The sequence below is a fragment of the Lepeophtheirus salmonis genome, chromosome 8, assembly GCF_016086655.4.
Source record: "Lepeophtheirus salmonis chromosome 8, UVic_Lsal_1.4, whole genome shotgun sequence".
NCBI classification, from domain to species: Eukaryota; Metazoa; Arthropoda; class Copepoda; order Siphonostomatoida; family Caligidae; genus Lepeophtheirus; species Lepeophtheirus salmonis.
In genome coordinates, this window is record NC_052138.2 from 31,733,557 (window position 1) to 31,761,532 (window position 27,976).

The following is a 27,976-nucleotide window of genomic DNA, read 5'->3' on the forward strand; positions in this document are numbered from 1 at the left end:
AAGGGTTAATATATATTTATTAAAAATAAACATAACGTAACAAAATCAATTCCCAACATTCAACTGCTTCCAAAAGGATTCCCTATCCTTTAAAAATAGGAGAGCCTTCTCTGTCTCTTCCAAAAGTTTTTTTTCAACAAACATATCCCTTGAAGTGTCCATATTTTCTAATCTCATGGCCAGAGAGAGTAAATATTTCTTATCATTTGAAAAGGATTTTCCCGCCTTATTCTCCGTCTTTTGTTCTTCTTTTATTGAATCATTGGTTGTTGAGGTGATAATTAAGGATTCATCAGACTCTCCCGTATGTAAGTAGTCATCCTCATCTTCATCCGAGTAGGCCACTCTGTAAGCAACAAATTATGTTGTACAATACCTTTTTTACATGTATGTATAATATATAAATAAATACCCAGATGATTCTATTATATCATTTAAGAATATTTCAGTGACATCCTCATTGCAAAAGACGGAGTTGTCCTTTGCTAAACAATTCAAAATGGTTTCACAACATTTGCGTATTCCTAAATGAAATGTATTTTTGTCAATTGCCAACTTCTGTAACAAAAAATAAATAAATATAACCTATTAATTATATAAATATCACGTCAATACTAAAGCAAGTTATAAATTATTTTTCCAAATCGAGTCTGGATTACATTTGTATTCTTTAACTAATCATCGTTTATTTCTGCAATAGAAAACTTCTACGTAGACGGATCAAGGGGACTGTTGTTGCACGTATTTCATATCTATACTATTCGTTAAGGAAAGTTTGTTTGTCTGTATAAATGTATGAAAACAAGTCACCTCGTTTTTTTTTGTCATTGGTCTTGTATGTATATCATAATTCATATGTATTTATAGTGTATATTAAGAGATATGAATTAAATTTAAGTAGGAAAGCTGCCCTGGGGATAATTGTCCGAGGAAGATTGCCCTGGAGAAAATTGACATGGAGAAAAATTACCATTTATGAAAATAGCCCGTATTTTGGTCAAACTTCATGATTAATAAGGGAGTACCTTCAAGTGTGAGTAATATTATTACAATACATTTTCCTTTACAAATTTTTATATTCTATCCAATCTTCTCAGAAATGGATCGAGAGGATTAGTAACGAAGGGGGGGGGGAGGCTATTAATTGCTTAGGACCTCTTAAAATATGGTTGAATACGATCCACCCTCAGATAGGAGCGGGAGTAGTGTGGGATTGTTAAAAACCACGGCCAATTGATCCAATACATTCAAGGAACTTCTAACAACACAAACTAGTTCACAGCTCTCGGGTTAGTCTGGATCTTGGGGGTAGTGTGGGATTACTAAAAATCATAGCCAATTCATCCAAAGAACCTAATAACTCTAATAACAAAAAATAATTTAAACCAAAACTATGTCCCACGGGACACTGAGTAATCCGAAGGCAGAGAGTATTCAAACATATTTAAATAGGCCTTAGCTATTTATTCCCCCTTCATCCCATATTGCAATAATATTACTCACTTAAGGGTACTCCCTTGAGGGATAAAAACACAAATATGTCTAAATATTTGTCATAAATAATATCAAGCAAATGTATAAAATTATAAAAAATTATATTTAAACTATATTAATTAATTATATTATATTAAATTTTTATAAAAATTTTGTTTTATTTCATGATTCATAATGAAATTTGAACAAAATGCAGTCCATTTTCCTCCTAGGCAATCTTCCACGGACAATTTTCCCCAGGGCAGTTTTCTGCGCACGGAACTACATATGAACGCGGGCATGTTCAAATGAATTTTCCTTGTTTTTATTAGTGAGTGCTCTTAAAACTAAAGTACTCATCAGTCATCTCAACATATTCATTTTATTTTCTCAAACTTTAATTATTATTCTTCCATTCGTGATGACGGAACCCGTCATATGAATTGATATAAGTATTGGGCAGTTACGTCTTATTATGCTCATTAAAAATAGAGTGTAATACTGAGGCTTTCTTAAGAAGTTTCTCCTATATCATTGAAGCAAAATTTGTCTTTCTTATTCGGGGTAATACCGATTACTACCACTAGTATTTAATAAAAATAGCTGTAAATTGTCTTATAAGAATAGGATATAAAATAATAATAATTAATATTATTATTAATATAGTAATAGTATTATTAGCTCCTAATATTTAATTAAAAAAGTTTGGAGCTTCTTTTGATTTGATAAGTTTTTTATTGTTTTCTACCTATTAATATAAAATGTTTTGTTGTTGTGGTACCAGGGTCAACTGACGTGAAAGTGCAATTTTTAACATTTTCGTCTACACTACTTGTGCACTCTATTAGTTTTTTATGGTTTCTACCAATAAGTGATTATTTAGGAAGGGTCAAAAATTGCACGAATTTAAAGTAGACAATATTCATTGTCAGAATCTTTAGAATTATGAAAGGATTTGTTCTATTGGAAAAGAAGCCGTATTGAAGCCAAATTAAATTTGATAAATCAATTGAAGATTTTAAACTATAGTTAACATTCTTGGGGTATTTCAATTCATCCCTGAAATTTGAATGCAAATGCCTTAATTGACCGATATAAGTCAATGAAATATTTGGATGCATGAAATTAAAATAACAAACTATAGTTTCTCCTTTTCTTAAATATAGCACGGTGTTACATTTGTTGTATCACGCAACCTTTCCTCCAATAAGTAAAAGAAAAATGGCTGAAAGTTGTATTGAATATTTCTTTAGAAGAGTTCACATCCTAAGAGGATCTAATTCAACCAATCACTGGTCAGAACACAGATTAGGAGAAAAGAAACAGAAACATTAAAAACTGACGGCCAAACTAAAGATATATTTGTGTTTTGGTGGGGTAAGACCGTGATAGAATCAAGTAATTGTTGAGTCAAATTTTTCGATTCCAAGTCCCCACTTCTATGGGATGTTAGTATATCTCATCTCCCGGGAAATTGTCACTGAGCGAGATCCTGTAGGTGAATTATAAATACTGTGTAATTTAAATATCTCTTTTAATATTTAAAGAAGAAATATTAAATTTTAACCTTAAGTCTTATCTTATACACTGTTCCGAGTTTTGTCAACGATTATACAAACCTTGCATTTATAATATAAATGATAACTCCACCAAGAATTCCTCAGAGTTACTCTTCGTTTTCATGAATCATGTGCATATTCACTCCTAGTTACTCAAAGGCGTCCGCAGGATTATTTATCTGTACATATGTATAATAGGGATTGGTTGTGTGCCCTTTATGCGTGTCCACACCGTTGAACTGAGGAGGCAAAATTTTTGCATGGGATGCCTCATTGAAACCTGTTCAGGCTAACACGGGGTAACGATTTTTTGGGGGTCATATAAAGGAGGCTTATGGTATATCCAAAACGCCAAAACCGTTTTTAGGAGGTCAAAAAGACTAGATTGGGGGTTGCGTTATAAATTAAAAAGCGACTGACGTCTCAAAAATCAAGAATAAGAATAAAAACCTTTTTCTAAATTTATTCAAAACCAAAAAAATTATAGGTAAAAAAAAGGAAGTCTATGGAAATTGTAATTTAATTTTTTTTTCAAGTGCAAAAAAAAGAACTTTCAATAAAATATTAGATTCATAAATAAAATAAAGTTGTAGAAATATGTATGGAAATTATTTTGCAAATAAGTTTGACACACAAAAATTGGTGTTTAACTGAAGTATCTGTCATTTTTTGAATATTTTTTCTTTTTTTTCTCATATTTTCATTAAACGTCAATTTTCAATTTTTATAAAGAAATGCCACAAAATTACATTTTAGTTTTAATAATTTTTTTGAAATATTATTAAAAATGATAATTTTTGATCTGCTGCATGATGTGCCTTTCTTTTCTATTTTTAGAAAAAAATCTTCTATGGACGCCCTCGATACTTAGATGTTCTCTCCTTAATAATAATAAATATTTATAACAGAATGAAAAAACAAACATTTAATATGATGTGAGGGGCATGTACTACTTTAGCTTCGTGTTAAATCTCATCTCAAGTCATATACATTATTTTTACACACAGTTTTTATACAGTTCTATACAAATATTTATTTAATAGGACTCGCACGCTTGATTGTATTGCTATTTTCTATATCAAGTATCTACACTCAAAAATGAATTACTTCCAGTATATATATACATATATAAATAAATACAGACCGACATACTTTGCTTTATTAATACAGATTTTCAACTTTAATGTTCTTCATTTTTATCATTATCCCTGATAGTGCGCAGGTTGCACATTGAGTCCAGCTTTTTAACATTCCGTAAACCAATCGGAACAACCAAAAAAAACAAAAATCAAAATAACAAGGGTTGAATTTTTGTTAGATTATATACGTGGGTTGATGGAAAAGTCCGTACAAATACCGCAAGATGGCGCTACTGGCACATATCGAGGTAATATTTAGTCAGTAGCATCTCTTGGGAGAACACATACCAACTTTAACGCAAATCGGTCAACTACTTTCTTTTTGGCATTCGTTTGAATCGAGCAAGGGGAGTTATTATTTAAAAATAGACGAAGAAGAGTTTTGTGTATTTATTATACATTACTTTATGAAAGGTAAAACGCCTCAATATACTAAAAAGAAGCTAGATAAACATTATGAGGACTCTGCACCTTCGATTAGAACAGTTTATAATTGTTTTTCGGTGTGGCCATAAGGGTACGAACGACGGTGAACGTTCTGTAGGTTTCTAGGTTACTTTTCCAGAAATCATTGATAAAATCCAGGATATGGTGATGGATGACCAATGAGTGAAGGTACATGAGATTGCTATTACTGTGGGCATCTCGAGTTGGAGTCCTATTTCCTTTAATTTTGCGACCACAACTGCTGAAGTGTGAGCTAATTCATTTACGTGATGGAAAATGACTTTTTTGTGGGCCAATCGTGGTGTTTTTCTTGCAGTTTGGTTTTCAAATGCTCCGATAACGGTGAATAATATGCATCTGTAATGGTGTTATCCTTTTTCAGATAGTTGCTGAGAATTATTCCTTGCGAATCCAAAAGACAGCCACTATAATATAATTCCTCGATTAAAACGAATGCCAAACCGAAAGAAATAAACTGATCTGGCTGAAAGTTGTTGTATGTTCTTCCAAGAGATGCTACTAACTAAATATAACCTCGATAAGTACCAGTAGTGCCATCTTCCGGACTTTTCAAACTCTTCTCGTATAATTAAATTAAACTTATATTATGTAATATTTAAATTTCCTGCAGGTTGCAAAACCTCCAGAAATTCCGGGAGAACAGGATTCCGAGAGAGAAAACCTAAGCCCTACTCTTAAATAATATTTCATAATAAATCATTTTAATTCAACGTTAAGTTTCTCTGTCTTGAAGACTAATCCATTTTTGTTTGAGATGGTTTTGAATTTGCTGCACTATATGTAACATGTCAAGTTGCCATGATGCGGTAATTGATTTATAGTTTTGTCAACGATAAAAGCTTTTTGTCACACCCAACATGTTTCTACATATGATTGTATAAACATAGCAATGCTTCTAATTGTTCTTAAACATGTATAATACTATTTAGAATACATTAGACAAGGGGGGCACCACTAAGTATTAGTAGCAACAAATATACAATATCTCAAAAGCTAACCATAAGTCATATTTCATATTAAATCTCGTTAAATAATATAAGTATGTAAATCTACCAACATATTAAGTGTACCAAAACAGGGAAAGTTTACATTTCACTTTTTATATTTTTCTTATTTTACCAAAATATATGTTTATGTATATATATTAGGGTGTTTCGATACAGAGGGACGAAATATCAAGAACTAAGGGAGTGCTATCCTCATTCTTTAAACTGCGTCATTGGCTCGTAAAAGCAGTATTCACAAATTTCAGCTTGAGTGGTAATATATATAGAGGTCCTTATAAATTACATATCTTCTATACTCTGCCCAAACTACTTGGCCGAACGGACACATTGCCGAATTGATAGTTTTCCTAAAAAATAATGATTATATTTGACGATAATTCATATAATTAGGATTTCCATTCCTGCTGCGCAAATTTTATTATATAATGCTAATTATTTGCCAAAATTTGCATTGATAAAGTGTTTATTAATTAATTATCTTTTATGCTTCTATAATTCTTAAGGTGGCCTGTCATTAGACGAGAAAATTACATAACAAAAGGAGCACAAGTCCCTGAGAAATGCAATACAAAAATATTCACTCAGGAAATCCAAACGTCATTAACGGACAATATGCAGGGGCGTTCGCAGGATTATATTTTGGATGGGGGAGTGGGGGGGATGGAGCTTGACTAAATGAATATTTTTGATTTTTTTTCTTTAAAAAATCCATAGTTATTGACAAAAAATAAAATTTATATATATAAAAATGTCGTCAAAAATTAATTGCTATTCAAAGAAAATATTTTTTTTTTTTTGGGAAACTATTTCAAATATTCATAGCTACTCAAAGAAAATTAAACTTTTAGGAAATGCATTTCAATAATGAAATTTTAAATATCAAATTTTTGGAAAAAAATTTCAAAAATCAAAAATCACAAAAAATTAAAAATTTTCGAAAAAACTATTTCAAATATTCATAGGAAAATTTTTTAGGACATATTTTAAAAATCAAATTTTAAATATAAATTTTTTTGAAAAAAAATTTTAAAAAAAAATTAAAAAATTAATGGCTACTTAAAGAAAATTAAATACTTTAAGAAATAAATATCAAATATTAATTTTTTTGAAAAAAAATTTCAAAAATCCATGACTACTCACAGAAAATTAAATATTTTGAAATTTTTTTTTCAAAAATCTATAGCTATTCTGAAACAAAATCAAATATTAATTTTTTTGCTCGGCTGCATAATTTGCCCGAATGACGAACAAAAATTATAGTAAAAGCAAAAATTCCTTTTTTATTATTTTTTTTTAGAGGAGGGCTGTAATCACCTTCAGCCTACCCACTGCAGACACCCCTGATAAAATACACTATATATTTTTGTATCAGTGTGGTAACCCAGTCATTTATTGGGGAATTGACATGACTTTTCTAACAACTCTAGGAACATTCTCACAATAAAAGGACTTAATTAATTATGAAATAATAAGCACTTAATGACATGAATGGAAATCCTTATTACTTAGTATTGCAGCATGAATCATCCTCAAATATAAATATTTTTTCAGCAAATTAGCTTTGGATAAAAAGTTTTGTAGCAAAGTATTCTAGAATACTTGTATACCTAAAAGGGTTTCTGTCTTGGGAATTTATTATGTTAGTTTTACATCTAAAGAAATTTCCCCATAAATATTTATTTTCCAGGGAAATCCCCCATAAATAATTTTACAATTAAAGGCTTAATCCAATTATATATAATCAAGCAAGCATTAGCTTTTTCATCACTTTCTCTTTAATTATTTTTTGTTGGGAATCGGGTTAAGGAATTCAAAACAACGAGATCCGATCTCTTTAAAAAATAACAACCCTCGCAATATTTGAGATATATGAGAATGAGTAAAATGAAGAACAAAAGAAAAAGCTTAAAATGAATATTTTCTCGTGATGAAAATTATGTGCATTTTGGGCATGTTAAAAAAAGAAACCGAAAATCAACATGGTAACCCTGCCAATTTGAATAATTTTTTGGAGAAGAGCAACTTTGTTCTCATGATGTTTCATTAGATCATCTATAATCAGCTGTGCCAAGGGAGGATGTTGTGTCTTGACGAGGGAGAAACACAAACTTATTTATAATAGGAGAGATCCAGGATGACCGGGAGAGATGAGAGGAAGAAATGGCGTGGAGGAATAAGACTACACTTATTTTAAGATAATGTGTATTCTAACTATACTCTAATTTATTTACACAATACGAGACTATTTATAATACGTAAAACACAGTACTTATAATACATAGACGAATATACAAGAAGTTAAGAACAAGAAAGGAAGTATGAAATACATAACAGAGGAGGGGAGACGAAAAGCTACAAGGGCATTTGCTAGAATTACTCTGATGTCGACCACCAATTCTACTCTGAGTCCAACAAGGACTTACAATTATAAGCCCCGACAAATCCTTAGGGTTAATTTCCGTCTTTTATAAGGACACACGACTGTTCAATCAGGTTTTGAATATAATTGAGTAATGTAAGAAAGGAAATTAACTCTTCAGGAATTAAGTTATAATGACAACAGATTAGGAAAAGAAAATTCAATTTTCAGATTACCAATTCAGTAAAGAATGAGGCAGCTAAAAAATAGCGTCAAATTTTCATCACTAATGATTTCTTCCTAAAATATAAAGGGAAATACTTAAATCTGACAGTATTTAACATTTATGTACTAACGGGATCCCGCAATTTAAAAATTGTTTTCCCAGGATTTCGCTCAAAGTCAATTTTTCTGGGAAATGAAATAATCTAATAATATGAACTCATACATCCTATTTATAAAATTGTCTTAGCCAAAGCCACCACTGGGCCTAATAGATAGGAAGACATGAAGTAAGTATTTGTAATGGTGGTTTTTAACATTTTTGAAACTTAATATATTATATTAAGATTTGTAATTAGAAATTAAATATAAAGGAAAAAATATTTTGATCTGGAAGAGGGTAGCTTTAGAAGAGGCCTGTTTTTTTTTTTTTTTTTGGTTAATAGGAGCTAGGAATGGTTATAAATCTCTTATGGTTTGTCTTTATGAAACACCCTAGTATGTATATATACAGACATTTTGATTATTTTTCTATTTTTCACTTTATAGGTAGAAGCTCGTACGAAAACATTGTTTTATTTATATGTATATATAATATTGTTTAAATATTGACTCTGTATATACATTATTTGTCAACATACATTTAAGAAATATCCTAAAATACCCTTTAATACGTATTCTCATTGCCATTTATACTATATTATAATAATAAGAACGACTATACCAGGACGTTCAAAAGTTTATAGGCAATTTTTAATACTTAATAACTCAGCGTAAAACTGTTTCAATGTTTTTCTCTTCTACCGTCAGCCCGAAACAATGTTATTAAAACAAGGTTAGGGTACAAAAAAATGGCAGGGACGACATACTAGATATATTTTGTTGCACTGTTTTTTTCTATTTCTAGGTACGTCATTGGGAACCTTACTTGGGTAAATGTAATACAAAAAAAGTAAAAAATGTAGTTTAATAATTATCAAAGAAGCGGTTGTTGAACATTTCACAATTTAACGTCTGCAGGTTTATATTTGGGGGAGGGGGTGTTAATTTTTTTGGAAAAAAAAAATACCTAAAATTAAATTCTTTTCCACAGCTACTCACAAAAAAAATAGATTAATGATTAAATTTGAAATATTACATTTTTTATTTGAAAAATGTTATATTTTTAGTAGTGTTTGGGAAAAAATTTCAAAAATAAAGTTTGAAATATGAAATTTTTTTTGGAAAAGAAGTTCAAAAGTCCACAGTTGTTCACAAAAAGTTATTTTTTTGGAAAATAAGTTGAAAAGGTCACAGTTGTTCACAAAAGGTTTTTTTTTTGGAAAAAATATTTCAGAAATCCATTGCTATTCATAATTTCTACAGTAGTATTTGGAAAAAAGTTCCAAAAAATTTTCAAAAATAAAATTTTTTGGAAAAGAAATTCAAATGTTACAGTTGTTCACAAAAAGTTAATTTTTTTGGAAAAAAAGTTGAATGGTACACAGTTGGTCACAAAAAGTTAATTTTTTTGGAGAATAAATTCAGAAATCCATTGTTATACATAATTTCTAGTAATATTTGGAAAAAAATTTCAAAAATTTCAAAAATAAAATTTAAATATGAAATTTTTTTGAAAAGAAATTCAAAAGTTACAGTTGTTCACAAAAAGTTAATTTTTTGGAAAAAAAATCAGAAATCCACTGTTATTCATAATTTTTACAGTAGTATTTGGAAAAAAAATTTCAAAAAATTTCAAAAATTAAATTAAAAAATGAATTTTTTTAGAAAAGAAGTTCAAAAGTCCACAATTGTTCACAAAAGGCTAATTTTTTTGTGGAAAAAATTCAGAAATACATTGCTATTTTTTTTAGAAAAAAATTAAGATATCAATTATTTTGGAATTTTATATTTGGGGGAGGGTCTGTATCCCCTCTAGCCCACCCCCTGCGGACGCCCCTGATTTAATCATATCCAATCTCTTAATATAATTCCAATATATTATCAATGTTTAAATCACTTCCTTTTCATAATTAAATCCTTAATTTATTGTTGTACATTGTTATCTTTTGCTATTTTATTCATAGGTAATATAATAATTCTTTAAAAATATAAATATATAATTTTTTTCTGTATTAATTGATAAAAAATACTGGATGAAACTTTTCCTAAGCGATAAATTGATAGGTCATTTAAATTTCCATAGAGATAATCGTTATTCAAATACAGATTGCAATTTTTGTGCCATATAATTTTTATATTTTGAAGTTACATACTTCTTACATCAGTTCTGATGCAATATAATTTGTTTTTCTGATTCAATATGATCTTTGTATTCAAAAGTACATTAACACTCCTGATTTTGCTTCGTTTAATTTGACCTTCCATTTTCTTTTATCTTTTTATGAATTACCAGATTTTTTTTCATTAATTCCAAACTTTGTTGATTTATCAATTATCTTATATATTTCTTTTAAGATGTTAATAGGATCCTAACAATGATCTAAACCCACATGGAAGGAAAATGAGCTTTTTGATTTAGAGCTGATAACTTGCATATTTATATATATTTTTTTAAACTATAGGAGCCAATAATGAGTCATACTTTATATATTGAATATTTTTTCTAAAAGAGTTTTATGTGTTGAGGTACAACATTATCAAGGAAGTATACTTTTGTTTTGACCCATTCTTAACAATAGATTAATTAATGTTAAATGATACGTCTCTCTTACAACTAAATATACTTATTAAAAGTTTGAACATGTACAATGAAGAATAATCCTAATGAAAAATGTGAAAAAAAAAAATGGGAATATGCAATGGTTTATTAATTCGAAATAAATATGGATTATATTTAGGAATAAAGTTACTTTTTCGCATCTCAAAAAATAATATAATGTCTTCCTGATTCTTGGATTCAAAATTTAATTATATTATTTAAATTTAAGAATTGAATATCTGTTAGTTTTAATTATACTACTCCATTTTATTAATTAAAAAGTTCATAAGAATGATATAATATATAATCTGGGTTTTCACTTATTCTCAATAGTTATATTCCTGTATTTGGCCTCCCAATGACGTCATCGGTTATGCTAGTAAATTTTCAGTGAAAACTGAAAATTGACAAATTTGTTCTAATAACATTGGCCTGGAGATTCTTCTTTTTGTTTACGTTAGATTAAAAATACTAGTGTGTATTGTCATACCGCAAGAACAACATAGGCGAAGGATTGCAACTTTGCTCGCCGCTAGAATATCCCCAAAAACAGTCATTGCAGCCAAATATGGTTAAAAGCAACCGTGTGAAGGAGCTCCTTCATGTTGGACTTCAGAAAAACCCCCATGAGTGGACGTCCATGTAATTTGATGCCGGATACTCGGATCTCTCCATTATGGAGATGGCTATAGACGTCAATTTCTCAAGGTCAAGGTGCATCAAAGAGGTTCTAAAAAGTGTTCTATTTAGGCATTTTACATATCAAATATTTTAATAAAAACACCATTAAAAAATTTGCTTTTTTAAATACATCCCTTTAAAAATAGGGCAACAACAAATTAAAAAGATATATATTATCCTCAAGGTGGCGTAACAGTCTATGGCTTGTTCCTATAAAAATGGCACATGCTCCGAAGAATTTTCACAGCGCTCTCTATGAGAGTAATATACAACTACATATATATGATATTAAATAATATTGTCATACAGGGAGTTGTGTTACTTTGCCACAAGAGGGCTGCACTCTCTGAAGCTTTATTTACAAACAAATATATAGTAACAAAGTTCATGGACATCTACTGAAAAGATTGCTCACTCTTGTTTTATAATAGGGTCATTTATACAGTTTTAAATATGTTCATGGGGGTTTCCTGAGTCATTACAGCTTAAATTTTATCCAATGGTTTCGCACATTATTCGCGTACTTCTCACCTCTCAAAATATTAAAAGTTGGAACACATAATTCTAATGATCTTTTTCCGAGCAAATATTTTATCAAATTATTGCAATTTTCTATAACTTTGTAAAGTTATAATTACGTATTACATGGTAATTTCATTTAATCTACGGTCAAGGATTATATAAATCAGACCATGATGAATCTAGAGGTTAATAATATCATTCTTATTTCGAACAGCATGTACCTACATCAAATGTAATTAAAATCAACCATGATATCATACTTAATATAATTTTTATAGCCCTGAAATATACTATTCACTATTATACTGGTTATTTCTCATCAAAGTATTATCAAATAAATATTTGTTATCTTTTGAGCGCAATACAATTTTGCATAAATACGGGTGTCCACGATAAATCGGAACTATCTTAAAATTCAACCTGCTTGATAAAAATGGAATTTGGAGTGTATTTGTTAATATGAAAAAGTTAGACCTGATATTAAACAATAAAGTTATTCAACATGTCCTCCCTCAGCAGCCACCATCTTCACCATGCTGCCCCTAAAGGATTTGCATGCCCTGATGACTTCCGCGGAATCAACAGCATTCCACTCCCTCGTAATGGAACCCTTTAGGGCCGCAATGCTCTTGTGGCTGACCTTGCACACCTCCATCTCCAATTTCCCCTACCAGAAGTAATCACACAGATTGAGGTCGGGTGAGTTGGAGGGGCAGCTGTTGCAATCCCAGAAAGTGATGTCGTGGAAGTTGAAGAGGTTAGTGGTCTTCATGGCGATGTGTGCGGGCGCTGAGTCTTGTTGGAATATGAACTCCCTCTCAGCGGCCGTATCCTTCATCCAGGGGATGACGAACTCCTCCATGACTTCGCAGTACCTTAACTCGTTAACCCTTTCCTTGGGATTGAAGAAGAAAGGAGGCATCACCTCACCAGTGCTGCAGATGACACCCAGGGTCATCACGGAGGCCGGGAACTTTGTGGTGAAGACTGCAGGGACCTCTTCTCTCTGCTTAGCCACCTGTCATTCTGGACGTTGTAGCTTCTGTCGACAGTCCAGTTCTTCTCGTCGGAGAAGAAGATGATTCTTCCTCCATGGCTCTTCAGGTCATTGAGGAGACGCTTACTGTTGGTGGGCCTGGTGACCTTCATGGATGCCGTGAGGATGTGTTGTTTGGCCATTCAGTATGACCTGTATCCGAGGTTCTTATTCACAACCTTGGAGACCAGCTGCTTGCTCACTCCACGGTTCTTGGCCAACCTGGACAAGGAAGTCCCCGGCAAGCCTTGATGGACTTCTGGAGGCCTTCAAGGAAGCGGGGAGTACGGATTCGGTCACTTCTCATGTTGTGGGCCTTACGGCAGACCTTCCCCTCAACCTCCCAGGCATTGAAGACCCGGTAAACCGTGGTGTTGGGGTAGTTAAGAAGCTTGTAGATAGCAGAGGGCTTGTGTCCCGTGCGAGCCAATTCGAGGATGGCGTCTCTCCTTGCTTGTTCCATGATGACTATTGTTTGTTGTCAAAACAATTGTGGTGGAAGTTATAGTGTATTGTTCACGCAACCTTTTATATTAGTATGATTTAACCCCATTTATCCACATTATGGATCTGGATGAAGTTTAAAGTAGTTCCAATTTATCGTGGACACCCTGTATAATCAACTAGTGGTAGTATCGGGCATTCTCTGTATTAATTAAGCCTAGGCCTGAAGACAAATTTTGCTTTAATAATATAGAAGATAACTCCCACAAAAAATCCTTAGAGTTACTCTCCCTTTTTTATGAGTAACTACTCAATACTTATACGAATTCATATGACGTATCCTGTCCTTAAGACTGAAAGAATAATAATAAGAGATTGAAAAAAAAAATAATGCTTTAGATCAATAAAAAGTACTTTAGTCTATAGAGTGCTCACTAACAATAAAAAATAATTTTACATGCGTACCAACGTTTAGATATAACTCAGACCTTAACAATTATTGAAGAAAACACAGGATTTATGATTAGAGATGCAATTTGCGTAAGAGCGCAAGGAGAAGTGGGATCGAGACATATGGTATTACTGAATTAATACCTTTGTTAATATCAGCTGCCTGTTCTACATTTAATATATCATTAGTGCATGGAAAATATTATAATTATATTTATTTATAATGCATTTTATATCAATTTACAGCAAAATAAGTGATAATTCTTCTTCTAGAGGGAGATGTTAACTCACACATCAACCATTTTCCCTTTTATAATCGCTAACCTTATTTCTTTGTTTACAGAGGTTCCTTTTTGAATTATAATATACATAAGAGACCCACAACAAACAGAAACAGTGCTCTTGTTTCACGCACACGCCTGCGATATTACATTCATGCGATGACATTATTATTTCTTTTATCAAAAATATATATCAGGAAGCACTATTTACAGTGCATCCCATCTACACGTTCGATGCCATATGTATACGCCTGCAATATTTCATTAATATGACTACATTCTTATTTCTTAGATCAAAATATGTTTATGATATACGACAGGGAGCACTATATACAGTGTATCCAGTGACGGATTTTAAACATACATTCCTACGGACATACTTTTCTTTATTAGTATAGATCTATAAGGATACATCAAAATATATTTGTTCTGGTCTAATAAAAGTCTACTGAGATTTCCTATTGAAAAACCCCAATCATTAGTTTTGATCCCTTATAACATAAATAAAGAACCTTTTGATCTGTGTAACTAGCTGAGTGTCTACTTTCGTCATATTTAAATATTCTGGTGACTACTGTGTTAAATTGGAGGAGACGAGTATACTTTTATACATAAATACAACAATGATTCTATGCATTTCCAATAAAATATTACTAAAAACCAAAGGTAAATTTACTCATCACCATAAATTTTGGTATTTTAGGTGCTAAATTTAGGCATAACATATATAACTGTAACAAGATAAGTCATTTAGAGCTAAATCAGCCCTTAATGTGTGACTTAAAATAAGTTTTTGTCTCTCTAAAAGAATAATGATTGGTCAAATTTGCCATTTGTAGAAAAAACAAAAAGTTTGCAGGCCAAATTGTAATAAAATCACAAAAGAATAAAAAAAGGTTTTTCAGATTTTTTTTAAAATTCAAAAATTAATATTTTTTCGAAAAAAATTTGTAAAATTGATTTTCTAATATTTAATTAAAAAAAATGAAAATTCAAAAATTGCATTTCTTGGAAAAAATTTCAAAAATTCACAGCCATTCATAAAAAAAATTAATTTTTTTGAAACAAATATAAAATATAAAATTTTTTGGAAAGAAATTTTAAAAATCCCATATATATTCTCAAAAAAATTAATAATATACAACTGTTTACAAAAAATTTCAGAAAAAAAAATCATATATTAAATTATTGGTAAAAAATTCACGGCCATTTTCTAAAATAAAATGATTTGGAAAAACAATTGGAAAATTAAATTTTATCGATTTTTTTTTTGAAAAATTGAATTAAATTTTCTATTAAAAAGGAAATATTCTTTAATTTAGAGGGGCTACACGCCCTCCAAGCCCCCCTGTGGACGCCCCTGGGTATAAGTATATGAATTACATACTGGGATACTTGAAAGCACTATGTATAATATCAAAGCAATTAAGAAATAACAATGTCATTTTCTGGTTTTTTGAGTAAACATACTACAAAACCACAATGATCCTGATTATGCATATATATACATATATTGGTTTCCATTAATAGGTGTTTTTTCTTACTTTTTGAGCATGAAAATACCTATTATCATGTATTTCCCACAACTACCAAATATTAAAAGTTGTTAGCCGCAAAAAGGTAAATTAGTTTGTTTGTTTTATGCCACTATGAACAAGAATTCCCTTTCCTTCAAAGTATGTATGTGCATTTTTATTTTTTATACTCGGTCCGAGACCAAATTTCCCTTGGTTTGGTTTTAAGTAGTGTTTTAGGTGGTAGGTAGGTCCTCATTTATTCGATCCAGTTTGAAAAAAATTGATAAATTAATATAATTTTTTTCTCAAAAAAAGAATTGTAATATTATATTTGTGGAGAGAAGTGTAATAGATCCAAAACTATACAGAGAAAATTTAATTTTGTGGGTTTTGTTTTCTGAAAAATTAAATTACATATCAAATATTGAATTTTTAGATAAATTTTTTAAAATATTTCAACTGTCTGAATCTAAAAATTAAATATGAAATATTCTAGTAAAAAGTAAAAATTCCTTATTTTTTTTTTTTTACTTTTGGGGGCTATAGCCCCTCCAGCCTACACTCTGTGGACGCCCTTGCCTTTGAACTTTCACTAAAAATGTCGATGGTTTAGAAATTCAAATACAATACATAAGATATTTATTAAGAGCATTGAAAAAAATATTCATGTTTTCATTTAGGTAATGTAAAATAATTTACTTGTTTTTATGATTTATTCAATTCCATGACGGAATAATTAAAAAAAAAAGACCTAGAATGTGTTAGAGTGCAAAACTACTACCTAAAGTCATGTTTGTTCAGCTCTTAGATACACTCCTCCACACTAGAACTCAATCCAGTATCAGCCAGTAGAGATTCACCTATAATTTTCTAACTTTATTACTATAAAATAAATAATAATTACACACCATATAAAAAATCCTCAAAAGTTTCTCCTCTATTGATCTTTTCTCTTCGAAAGACTCCATAGCAAGTTCAGTCATTTCCAGCATTGTACGGCCATAGTCACATATAGGATAAAATGGTATTTCCTCATCTTTTTCATAGAGTCGACAGATCAGGCTCAGCGTTTTACCCACTTTAAAAAGATGTCTATTAAGTTGTATGTGACCACTAACCATAGCCAATATACTTGAGATTTGATATCTCTTGTATTTGTAAACTTTTGTTTCGTGTATGGCTCGACGATAAACTTCTTAGATTGGTGGTAGCTATCCAACTGTTGTCGGATAGTTCGCCACTCATTCAACGTGTCTTTTCTGAGAGCTTGACTCACAGAATTGGGGATAGAGACTGGCGTACTCCCTTCTGGACCCTCCTTAGCCATCAGCAAACTTGTTCCCTGTGATATTACTATGCCCTATGATCTATCCAATTCTGATATCGACCATGGAATTCTCGAGCACACCTAAAATCATATTGAGTTATGGATCTCAATTTTTTTCAAAGTTATGGTAGATTTGGCATCTTTTACATTTTGTACTACCCTGACCTTTGACCTTGACCTCTCAAAATTGAATGTGCTCTTACATTGAACGGATATAATCTCCATACCATGTTTGTAACTATTGCCGTAATCCTGGTGACCAATAGACAGTCAAACAAACAGTAACAAAAACATAACCTCCGTTCAACTTCGTTGCGGTCAAAAAAATCCTCTGCGACGTCACGAGGAATCTCATTAACTTTCTTTAAGGACACAAAAGTAGAATTGGACTGCAGTCCTTGGCCGTAAAAAGGGCCGACACAACACTACTATTAAATTATTTTTTATTGCTCAATCTGTAGGGTTATCTTGGTGTAGGACAAAATTCAAACCATGTACCGAAATTAAAGTTGTAGACAGAAATATCCATTAGAATAATAAAACGTTTCGAAAAAAAAAAAAATAACGTTGGCAATTTTACTGCAACAGCGGGTTAGACCAAAGTTGGAACCAATTAGTTTAAGTTATAACGGTTTTATACCGGTCTAGATATTTGAAACTGATAGACAACACTGGTAATCCATATTTATAAAATACAAGGTGAAATTGTGCGACTTTAAAAAAGTATAAAGAAGTTGATCGAGCTTCTGTATGACGTTATACTTATAATTAGGTTGAAACAAGAAGACATTATTTGTGGTTTATTAAAGTAATAATTAAAAAAACGTAGGGGATAAGTTCAAATATTATACTATAAGTAGGATTTCACTTTTTACACTAAGGAATGACAAAAATAGCCACAGACTTTCATTTACAAATACCAAAACCTTTGAATGTTAATTGTATAATATGTAACTTACAAAAATAAATATTCTAACAATGTTATTTATTCATAACTCTTGAAAAAGATCTGATGGATATGGGTAAGAATACATATGTAATTCTATGCAAGCAATTGACCATTGGAAGTCTTGAAAGTCAAAAATCCTTAAAACATGTATGTAAGTACAACCATATGAATTTTTATTATGATTCATGATGTATCCTACTTAAAGTTTTTATCCCCATGACAAACTTAATAATTTTATACAAGCCATTTTAGACAAATATTATGTATATGAATATATTTAGTTAAAATGTATTGCTTACGCACATAAATAGCGTAAAAGGAATTCCAAGCTCTCAAGTTTTCTAAGAATCCATTGCATTAATTCTTATAGACACACAAATTGTATTAAGGTATAAAAAAATATTTAGCAATATGCTTGGTTATTTTATATGTCTACTTGCTAAACTTTAAACGGATCTGTTGATATAGAAATTAGCTGCATCACAATAGTAAATTGAAAATGTTTCATGTGTATTTCTTGCCAGCTGTTGATTAGTACTCGCATCTCCCTTATTAGTGTTCTGAACGTTGATTTAATGAACCTCAAATTATTTTTTGTTAATTTGTGAATATTTCTACTATTAAATAATGAATTATCCAACAGTTGGGAATTTTTTTTTAATTGGCTAACTAATAACTATCATATAACTTTTGAGGGATTTTGGTTTTTCTGACTATAAAAAAAGGTTTGAGAAACACACGTCATTTATGTAGATATTTGAAGAAAGATCATGTTCAAAAGACGTTTCAGATTTTCATGAACTCTTTTTTTGATGCATGCAAAACTGAGAGATATCCAGAAATTAACTCACCAATCCCCGGTGATATAAAACAAGAGCGTGCTCAAACTTGCAAGTATTATAAAGCGACTCAGCCTTTGCAAAAATTGCTTTTAAATAATTTCCATTCTCAGACAAAACTGCATCTGCATCAATTTGTGCCAATTCCCAATTCCCCATTTGTAAATGACACTTGGCTCTTGCTGTTTGAATGACCTAAGTAAACGATATATGAGATACATAATAAATATATTACAAATATTAATCTTACGGGGGACGTTGGATCACATCGAAGAGCCATGTTTAAGTAATGAAGAGCAGAGGAAAAACATCCTTTTTTCATTAAATGCCTTGATTGCTTGACGTAAACGTGGGAATCTAATGGACCTTGAGAGAATACTCCTGGGCCTTGACCATATATACCACATTTTTGAATCATGCTTTTTAAGTCATAGTTCGGAACTCCGGATATTCCTCGTGAGGAATCCACATAGCTATGTGAAAAAAACCATGGAGTTAAATTATTCGTGACTTCATTGTTTCTATATTTTCAGTAAGGTAGCTGAATAAAAAGAAATATAATTTTTTTTTTGTTCAAACATTTCAGAAGAATGAGGATTGTTAGCCTTTATCGAAGAAGTCTGACCGAGTATATATACATTTTTCTACGTTCCTGCAACAAGTTCACACTTGGGATGTAAAAATATTTAAAGTTTTAGTATCGATATGGATATCCATATAAACTAAACACTAAACTAGTATATCATTAAGAAATATATTATTGATTTTTCTAGAAAATTAAAATAAACTATCCATTGCAACTTGATTACGATAAAAAAATTATATGGACAGAAAATTATGTAGATAAATAATTAATTTATTAAATGGTGACATTTTTTTCAATCAAATCTTCTTTATTAATTTTACATAGGGTCACTTCTATCTAAAAGGATGTTCCATTAAGAAAATAAGGGCATTTCATTACGTGACCATGATATAAAATTTGTGTATTCAGTGAGTTGATACAATTTAACAGAATTGAGTGAAACATCTGTTCTTTTACAAAAAAATCTTACTAATTGTCGTGAAAAAGTATTTAAAAAGTAATATTGATTGAACTTAAGAGTAATCTTGCGAGTAAAAAAAAATAACGAATTTATTAAAACTCATCAAGGTTAATAGAAATAAAAAGTTATACCCTAACACGTGTACATCTAATGTTTGTCTTCCACCACACTTTTTAATATTGACATCATAGTGTATGTTTCGTTGCGTGTTTTGTCAAAATCTGCCTATCTTGCCCAGCAGTCGGTACGATACATCAAATTGAAAGTTCTAGAAAGCCCGATTACATGATTGTGTAGCCTTGTATTTCTATTACCCTTGAAAACTCATCACCAGGTGAACTATATATAGTGCTCCCTGATTTATATAAAAAGAAAGTTTAATAAAGAGGGGGCACTGTATAAAATAAATTAAATCACGTAGGCGTTTTTTTCAACTCATATTAAAAAATAAAATGTGGGAATTGCTTTATATAGAATTTAAAAAAATGAATGTGATTTTAAATGAGGTTTAGCAATAACTTAAAGTACAAATCAAATGATATTATTTTTTTTTCAATCTGTTATTATTATTTTTTTATTCTGAGGGGAGGGTGTATAAGTATATAGTGAGTAGCTACAAGTGAGTGTGCTCAAGAAAAACGGAGGGTAGTGCCAAGAACTTGTTGGGATATTATCTTTTTATTATTTTTATTTATAAATTATCTATTAGATCATAGGTTGGTGTAGAAGGCACTTTGAAAATTCTTCTCAGCATGCGCAATTTTTTTAAACAACTAATTTAAACAAAAACCTTGGAAATAATACTATATACCTTTGTTAATTTGCTAAGAGATGGAGATAGCTACCCTTTTTGAAACGAAAAAAAAAAAATCAATCAAAAATCTATAACTATTCACAAAAAAATTCAAAAATTAAATTTCAAATATGAATTTTTTTCGAATAAAAATTCAAAAATCCACAGCTATTCACAAAAAAATCATAGTTCTTCAAAAAAAAAAATTTTAAAAATCTTTAGCTATTCACAGAAAATTAAGTTTTTCTATAAAAATATCTTGCTATTGAGAAAAAATTAATTTTTTTGAAAAAAAAAAAATCAAATATAACAATTTTTACTCCGCTGAATAATTTACTTTAATGACATTACTCCCAATGCGTATTGAAATCATTATTATTAATATTGGGAGGCAAAATTAAATAAAAATAAAAATATTATCATCTCTTACGCCTATACCGATACCAATTTTAGTGCCGAAAATATGGGTACCTTGACAATGCTAATAAATGAAATAAAAAATTAACTGCGAAATGCTTAATACAGTATTAATCCAAAGCAAACAATCAGAAATACATATTTGAATGCTGAGAGCATGTCAAACTCAATTTTTACTTTTTTTTTCTTTAGAAAAATATCATATATATTAAACCGTTTTAATAATACTCCCATTACTAATTATTACTACATACATTCTAAAATTATTTTTAACTTCTGTGCTTGTCAAATAAATTTAACTTTAATGCAGTAGTTTGTTTCCTTATTTTATTTTACGAAAGAAAATGTTTAAAAAAATAAATGATTTATTGCGTAAAGCAATATATACAATATGTTAGCTTCACATTGTATATATATTATGTGAGTAGTTTAGCCAAGGATTCAATCACAACTAGCATTGATTATGATAACTTACATAGTAACACCATAAATTGGGTTGTAAATCCGAAGTATTTTTTAACGTACAAGTTTTGTTGTTATTGACAACCTGGATAATTTTATTGTTTTCGAAACCTCTTTTATTTATTCTGTAATAATTAAGGTGATAACTGCTAAATATTTATGTTTTAGACAAATCTTTGACAATTTTGACAGACTATTTTTTTTATATGTAACAAATTTGACTAATCATTTTTTGTTTAGGAAAAACAAATCTGACAAAAATTTTTTTTGGAAAAATTTCATAGCTAAAGTTAATTGGAAAATACAGAATTTAACCGAATAACCTTTGTTTTTAAAAATACAATCTTGAAAAGTACTTTTTTGAACAATTTGACAAAATGAATTTGAAAAAAGATATAGTTTTAAAATTTTAATTTTGATATTGCAAAGCTGCTACAATTTTTGCACACTAGCCCGTAGTCACAGGCCGTGAGACATGAATGGCAAAGAGTAACACAATGATGATTTGTTGGTAAGTTATAAGCAGGACCGTGCGTAGGGGGTGGGTTAGAGGGGCGATACCCCTCCTCCCAAAAAATTAAGGAATTTTTGTGACAAATTATACAGCAAAGTAAAAAATTAATATATTTAAATTTATTTTCCAAAAAATTTAATTTTCTGTGAATACCTATGTATTTTTGAAATTTTTTAGCATTAAATGTAACATTATACTTTCTTTTCAAAGAATTTCCAAAAAATTAATTTTTTGTGAACAACATTTGATTTGGAATTTTTTTTTGAATAGCTATGGATTTTGAAAAAAAATTCCAAAAGTTTAATATTTGAAATTTTTCCATTTTTTTTTTGTAAATATCTGTGGATTTTGGATTTTTTTCGCCAAAAATTTATTTTTTCCAAAATAAATATAATTTTGGAAATTTAATTTTTAAATTTTTTTGTGAATCTTTGATTTTCAAAATGACCAAGCCCCTCTCCCCCTTGGATCGAAAACGGAACAATTCCTTCCTATGTTCTACTGATTGGGCCTATGTTTATTTCGTTCATATCATAGCTATTGGTATTTGATCTAATAAAATGTCCTGATAAGCTAAGGAGCTCACCTCCACAACATTATTCAAACTGTCACGGTTACAAAGATAGTTTTTTTTATTATATTTAAATGCAATTACAATTTATAACGCTATCCATATACATTCAACTTGAAAAGACTAATGTAATATATATATTTAATCTGTTTAACAAATTGATTAATTATGATTTGATCAAATTGTTTCTTATTATCAATGGAAATTATGTTTAATACTACAATTATATATATAAAGTATGTCTAATTGATATAGATAAATGTTGAAATCTAAAAATAAAAAAATGATTAACGAAAGACATGATGAGGATGACAAGGGAAGGAAATTTTCTTTAAATACAATACAATGTAAGGCGTTAATAGGCGTAGAACCTGAGAATAAATACATAGAATTTCGTCATTTATGTATTTTATTGACAAATCCTAAATAATGTGGACCCCCCCCTTCAAAAGTCCACCATCATCATCACGGTTTCATATTATCATTTCTTTAGGACCATAAATGGGAAAAGAAATTACTTTTTGACCTTAATTTTTTTCGGATGTATAAATTACAAGTATATATAATATATTTTCCACGACAGATGACGGCTATATACGTATGTATAGGTGTTTAAATTGGAATTTTGTACAAGTTGTAACTTGTATAAGCAGCATATTGTACAACTTGCAACCAAAAAAATGAGTTGAAGTATTATGAATAAAGAATTTACAGAACTTCTGAATAGTAATAATATCATTATTCAGTCCTTATTTAATACAGTCCAGGCTAGCCTTAGGGCCAGTACTTAAGACGGTTGGTCCTTCAGACTGTCAGTACTAGAACGGATATTTAAGAAAAATGAGTGATGTCATCAAGGAAGGAACATTATCAGTTTTAGGACTGATATGTAGCACTGAACTGGAGTAGACCGGTACTGAATTGGACAGAACATCTGTTTTCAATTTAACTCAAATAGTTGGGAATAATTTAAAAAACAACAACATTATTTTTACATATAAAAGACCAAAAAATGCCTAAATTGGGTGGAAGGCCTCTCTTTCCCACACCACCTAGAAGAATTTGAAAATTATCAAAAACTTCTTAACCATTACATTAAAAACTAATATATCGTGGGGTGAGAGGCAAATTGTTGCAACTCAAATATTTACTTGACAGAAATAAGCTTGGAAACTCCATTTTTTCATTATGAATAATTCTCTTTTCCAATTCTTCAAATAAAATGAATCTCACAAGTACATTTCAACAGTCTGATTTTCTCTATTTTTAAGTATTAATATAAAATATCAGACTTCCAGGATGACATATAGGCTATAACACGTATATTTGTAATTTTTCAGTTACGCCAATTTAGTCCTCAACCCTCAATATCCTGTTAACCTGCAAGAAATTTGTTCCCTTATTAATTACTAGCGGTAGTACTTGGAGTTATTAGGCATCATCGTACAGACAAACTTTGCTCAAAAGTATACAATATAACTACACAAAAAATCCTCAGTGTTACTCCTGAGCAATCACACATGTAGTTACTCAATACATAGATGTTATCTCCTCAAGAATTAAGTTATAATAATAAACGCTCGAGGGGAAAAAAATGACATTTGGACTGATGATCCAGGGAGTACATTGGTCTTTAGAATACTACCTGACTGAGCCATAGCTACACAAACTGGATATTACATGCATAATGCCTACGAGATTTCTACCTTCTCTTTGCAAAACTTATTATCCACATGTCTTTCAGTTTTTTGCCTTGCCTCCACAGAATAAATGATGTTTTCCAGACTTTGATAAATTAGTCATGAACTCTATTGTTAAGCAAAAAAAGTAGCTTGACTTATTTTCCCACTAATTTGCTACTTATTTTAAATTAAAAGGTGATTGTTCACATGTGGATAATAGGTTTTACAAACTGATTTCATTCATATGACTACATTTTTGAAATGTTGCTTTTATTGATTAGATGGAGTTGCACTGATTACGTTTAGGTAAACATTATAGTATTATATTTACTCATTCTAACCTAGAAATATTGTGTCACGTCCATATACATATAGTATATTTCTTTCTCTATGAATGACCAGGGCACTAACTTACGCACATCGAGTTCAAGAGAATAATTTCTCTCAAGCATGTTGTCTATGAGCTACGTCGATTCCACTCATTGTTTTATTTTTAGCTCAAAAAATCCTGTTTTTCATTCTAAAAATTCATTCAGTACATACATACAGACCTTGCTTTTATAATATAGTTTTCTACCTATTTTGAAAATTCAAACGTATTAGTGAGTAAGGGGCGCTATAGTTTATCTACATTACAAATGTTATGAACTTCATATTTTCTGAGTGAGTTACTTATTTGTAATAAGTAGCGATGAAAATCCTCTGTACAATGGACATATTAAAAAAAGAAACCGAAAATCAAAATGTTAACCCTGACAATTTGAATTTTGAAGAGAAATAAAAATCCTCATGACGTTTCATTAGATGATAATTACTACAATATCGATCCTCAATTCTACTCTGAGTCCAACAAGGACTTACAATTATACCTCCGCAACAAATCCTAATGGTTACACTCTTTTATGAGTACTAAAGAAATTTCAATCCGGGTTTGAATATATTTAGGAAAGAAAGTTCAATAGTCAGGAATGAAATAATAATGACAATTGCGAAGGAAAAGAAAATTCATTCTTCAGATTAACAATTCCAAAAAAAAAACACAAAAAAACAGGCCCGCTAAAAAAATCACTGGATTTACAACACTGGTAATAAGACATGCTTCCAAGAGAGACATATTTTTACCAGATATATAATGGTCCATGTGTAACGATATTAGATTGCTCTAATATATTAGATATAATATAAATAGACCAAAACATACATTATTTATGTGTTTAGAGAATAACTCCAATATTGAGCTTAAAAGCAACGGGGGAGATCGTGTTGTCTATAAAGGTACACATCATAAAATGGAGGTAGTAATAATTAATAAAAATAGATAAGAAAATAATTAGAACAGAGCGTTTTCACTTGACCTCTGCATTGATGATGTCCATCATTTTGGGAAGCTAAACAACCAATTTTTATATTAATAAAAACCTCGTTTTCATGAATATAAAAGATAATAGTGAACATTCGGATATTAAAACAGGAACAACAGATACAAGGACTTAAACCTTACTATCAAGAATTATTTTATCTCTCTATTGCCTAGTTTTATTATGTATCGGACCCTAAAATGTATTACAAATATCTGATTATATCGTTATACAATCTTATTTCCATATTTTAGATATTTCTTTTCTCCAATCAGAGTTCTGAACGTTGATTGGCTGAATTATAATTAGCTTATTTTAATATTTGAACAATTCCCAACATTTTTTATTAAATAATGATTTGATAGTTGGGAATAATTGGCTAACTACTATATGATTTTGGGCCTCTTTTCTGTATCTTTTTGGGGGAAAAAGTTGCCCAATAGAACATCTACCAGAATACTACTCTTTAGAGTGTTTTCACATGACTTCTGTAGTATTCATGTCGACGATTTTCGGGGCATAAACAGCCAAGTTTTATAACAATGAAAATAGTGAACTATAGGATGTCAAAACGTGACCAACAGAGGGAAAGACTTAAACTTTACTGTTTATAAGAATTTTATCCCTCTTTTGCCCAGTTATACTATATATCTGACTCTAAAATGTATTGCTAATATGTTTTTACATCGTTATAAGTACACAAATGGTTGAATCTTACTACTTTGTTACAGATAAAATTAACTATTACAATAGTAATAATATTTTTTTCTGATAATCCTACTAAAAAAACAAAATAATATTATACAAATCTTGCCATTTTTAGGGACTTTCAGTACATATTACTTTAATTATATTGAAATATCAGTCTATATTATTGGCATCAAGTATTATTCAATGCATAATCAAAAAAAGGTGTATTTTATGCTGTAAAAATATCAACTTCAATCCTCCAAAAGGAGTTTCCTACAATTATGATGCAATTTATGTTGTCAGTGAAAACACTCTTCAAATAAGTACACAAATGGTTGAATCTTCCAATAAACAATTGAAATCAGCAAGAATAAAATTGAAAAGTACTTGTCCATTTCACTAAAAGCTTGACTATTAATGAAATCCCCATTTTCCTTTAGTCCTGAAGGACTCCGACAACTTAAAATAACAACTAAATAGGGGATATCATGTTCTATCTTTTTTGATTAACTAAGAACTAGTGTTGGGTCAGGCCTAATTTATTCGGTCCAGTCCAATCTATCCTATCAATCTTTGTGACCAGTCCTTTGGACAGTCAGTACCAGAACTGATTAAAACCAAAGAAATAAAGTTGAGTGACGTCATGAAGGACCTATTTTTAAAAGATTTAGAACTGATATGCAGAACATAACTGGACCGGAGTGGGATGGAACTGTATTCTTCAGTCCTCAATAACAAAAAATAACTAAATGACAAAAAACAATCTTTGGGACAAAAATTGAAATATAAACTGTTCAATACTCGATTAAACTGTTTTTTTTGAGCAATTCATTGAAAGTTGAACAACAAACACTGTTTTTTGTACAAAATAATTTGAAATGACACAAAGTCATTCAATTTAAACAAAATATTTAGAAATTTGACACCATAATTTCCTTTTTTAACAAATTTATCAGAGTTTAAATACAACTGGTGTTGTGGGTCAGTCCTTATTTATACGGTCCAGTAGTGTCTTAGGGCTTCTCCTATCATTCCTTGGGACCTGTCCTTAAAACTGTCGATAATTTGGACTGTTATTACTGGAACTGTAGGTTTGAATGACGTCATAAAGGTCCGAACTTATATGTTTTAGGATTAATATGCATGACTGAACTCTACCGGACGGAGACGGAACTGAACAGGACTGTACACACCTAGTTTTGAGTCCTAAATGAGGACTGACACAATACTAACTATATTTTACGCATTTTTTTTTTGTCAAGTCATCATTATACTTACAATAATATGTACATAAACACAGAAGCTCGGAATGAGATACTACGACAATCCTACCTCTCAACTTGCTCCTTGGAGTTTGAAACCTTTCGTTTGCTATTTTTTGCTCTCTTATGGATTTGACTCTTGATTTCCTTGTATGTATAATCTGATCGACGCATTTTGAAAGAGCTTACTCCTTTGAGTCCTCTTTT

The 27,976-nt window shown here is 30.2% G+C and overlaps 1 protein-coding gene across 1 annotated transcript; it reads right to left on the minus strand.

Moving 5' to 3' along the window:
• On the minus strand, positions 1–27,976 carry LOC121123674 (uncharacterized). The gene is made up of 5 exons (XM_040718803.2): positions 27,840–27,976; positions 19,225–19,447; positions 18,987–19,169; positions 413–558; positions 1–346 (listed from the first exon to the last, which is right to left on the minus strand). Exons 1-5 carry the CDS (start codon positions 27,941–27,943, stop codon positions 46–48), a joined length of 957 nt encoding a protein of 318 aa, XP_040574737.1. The 5' UTR covers positions 27,944–27,976; the 3' UTR covers positions 1–45.

Excerpts from the sequence above, each read along its gene's own strand:
- LOC121123674 (XM_040718803.2), bottom strand. The coding sequence starts at position 27,943 with ATGCGTCGATCAGATTATACATACAAGGAAATCAAGAGTCAAATCCAT. Across the intron at positions 19,170-19,224 it reads GATGTGATCCAACGTCCCCC|GTCATTCAAACAGCAAGAGC; the intron begins GTAAGATTAATA and ends TCGTTTACTTAG. Across the intron at positions 559-18,986 it reads TTTTATATCACCGGGGATTG|AAGTTGGCAATTGACAAAAA; the intron begins GTGAGTTAATTT and ends TTTTTGTTACAG.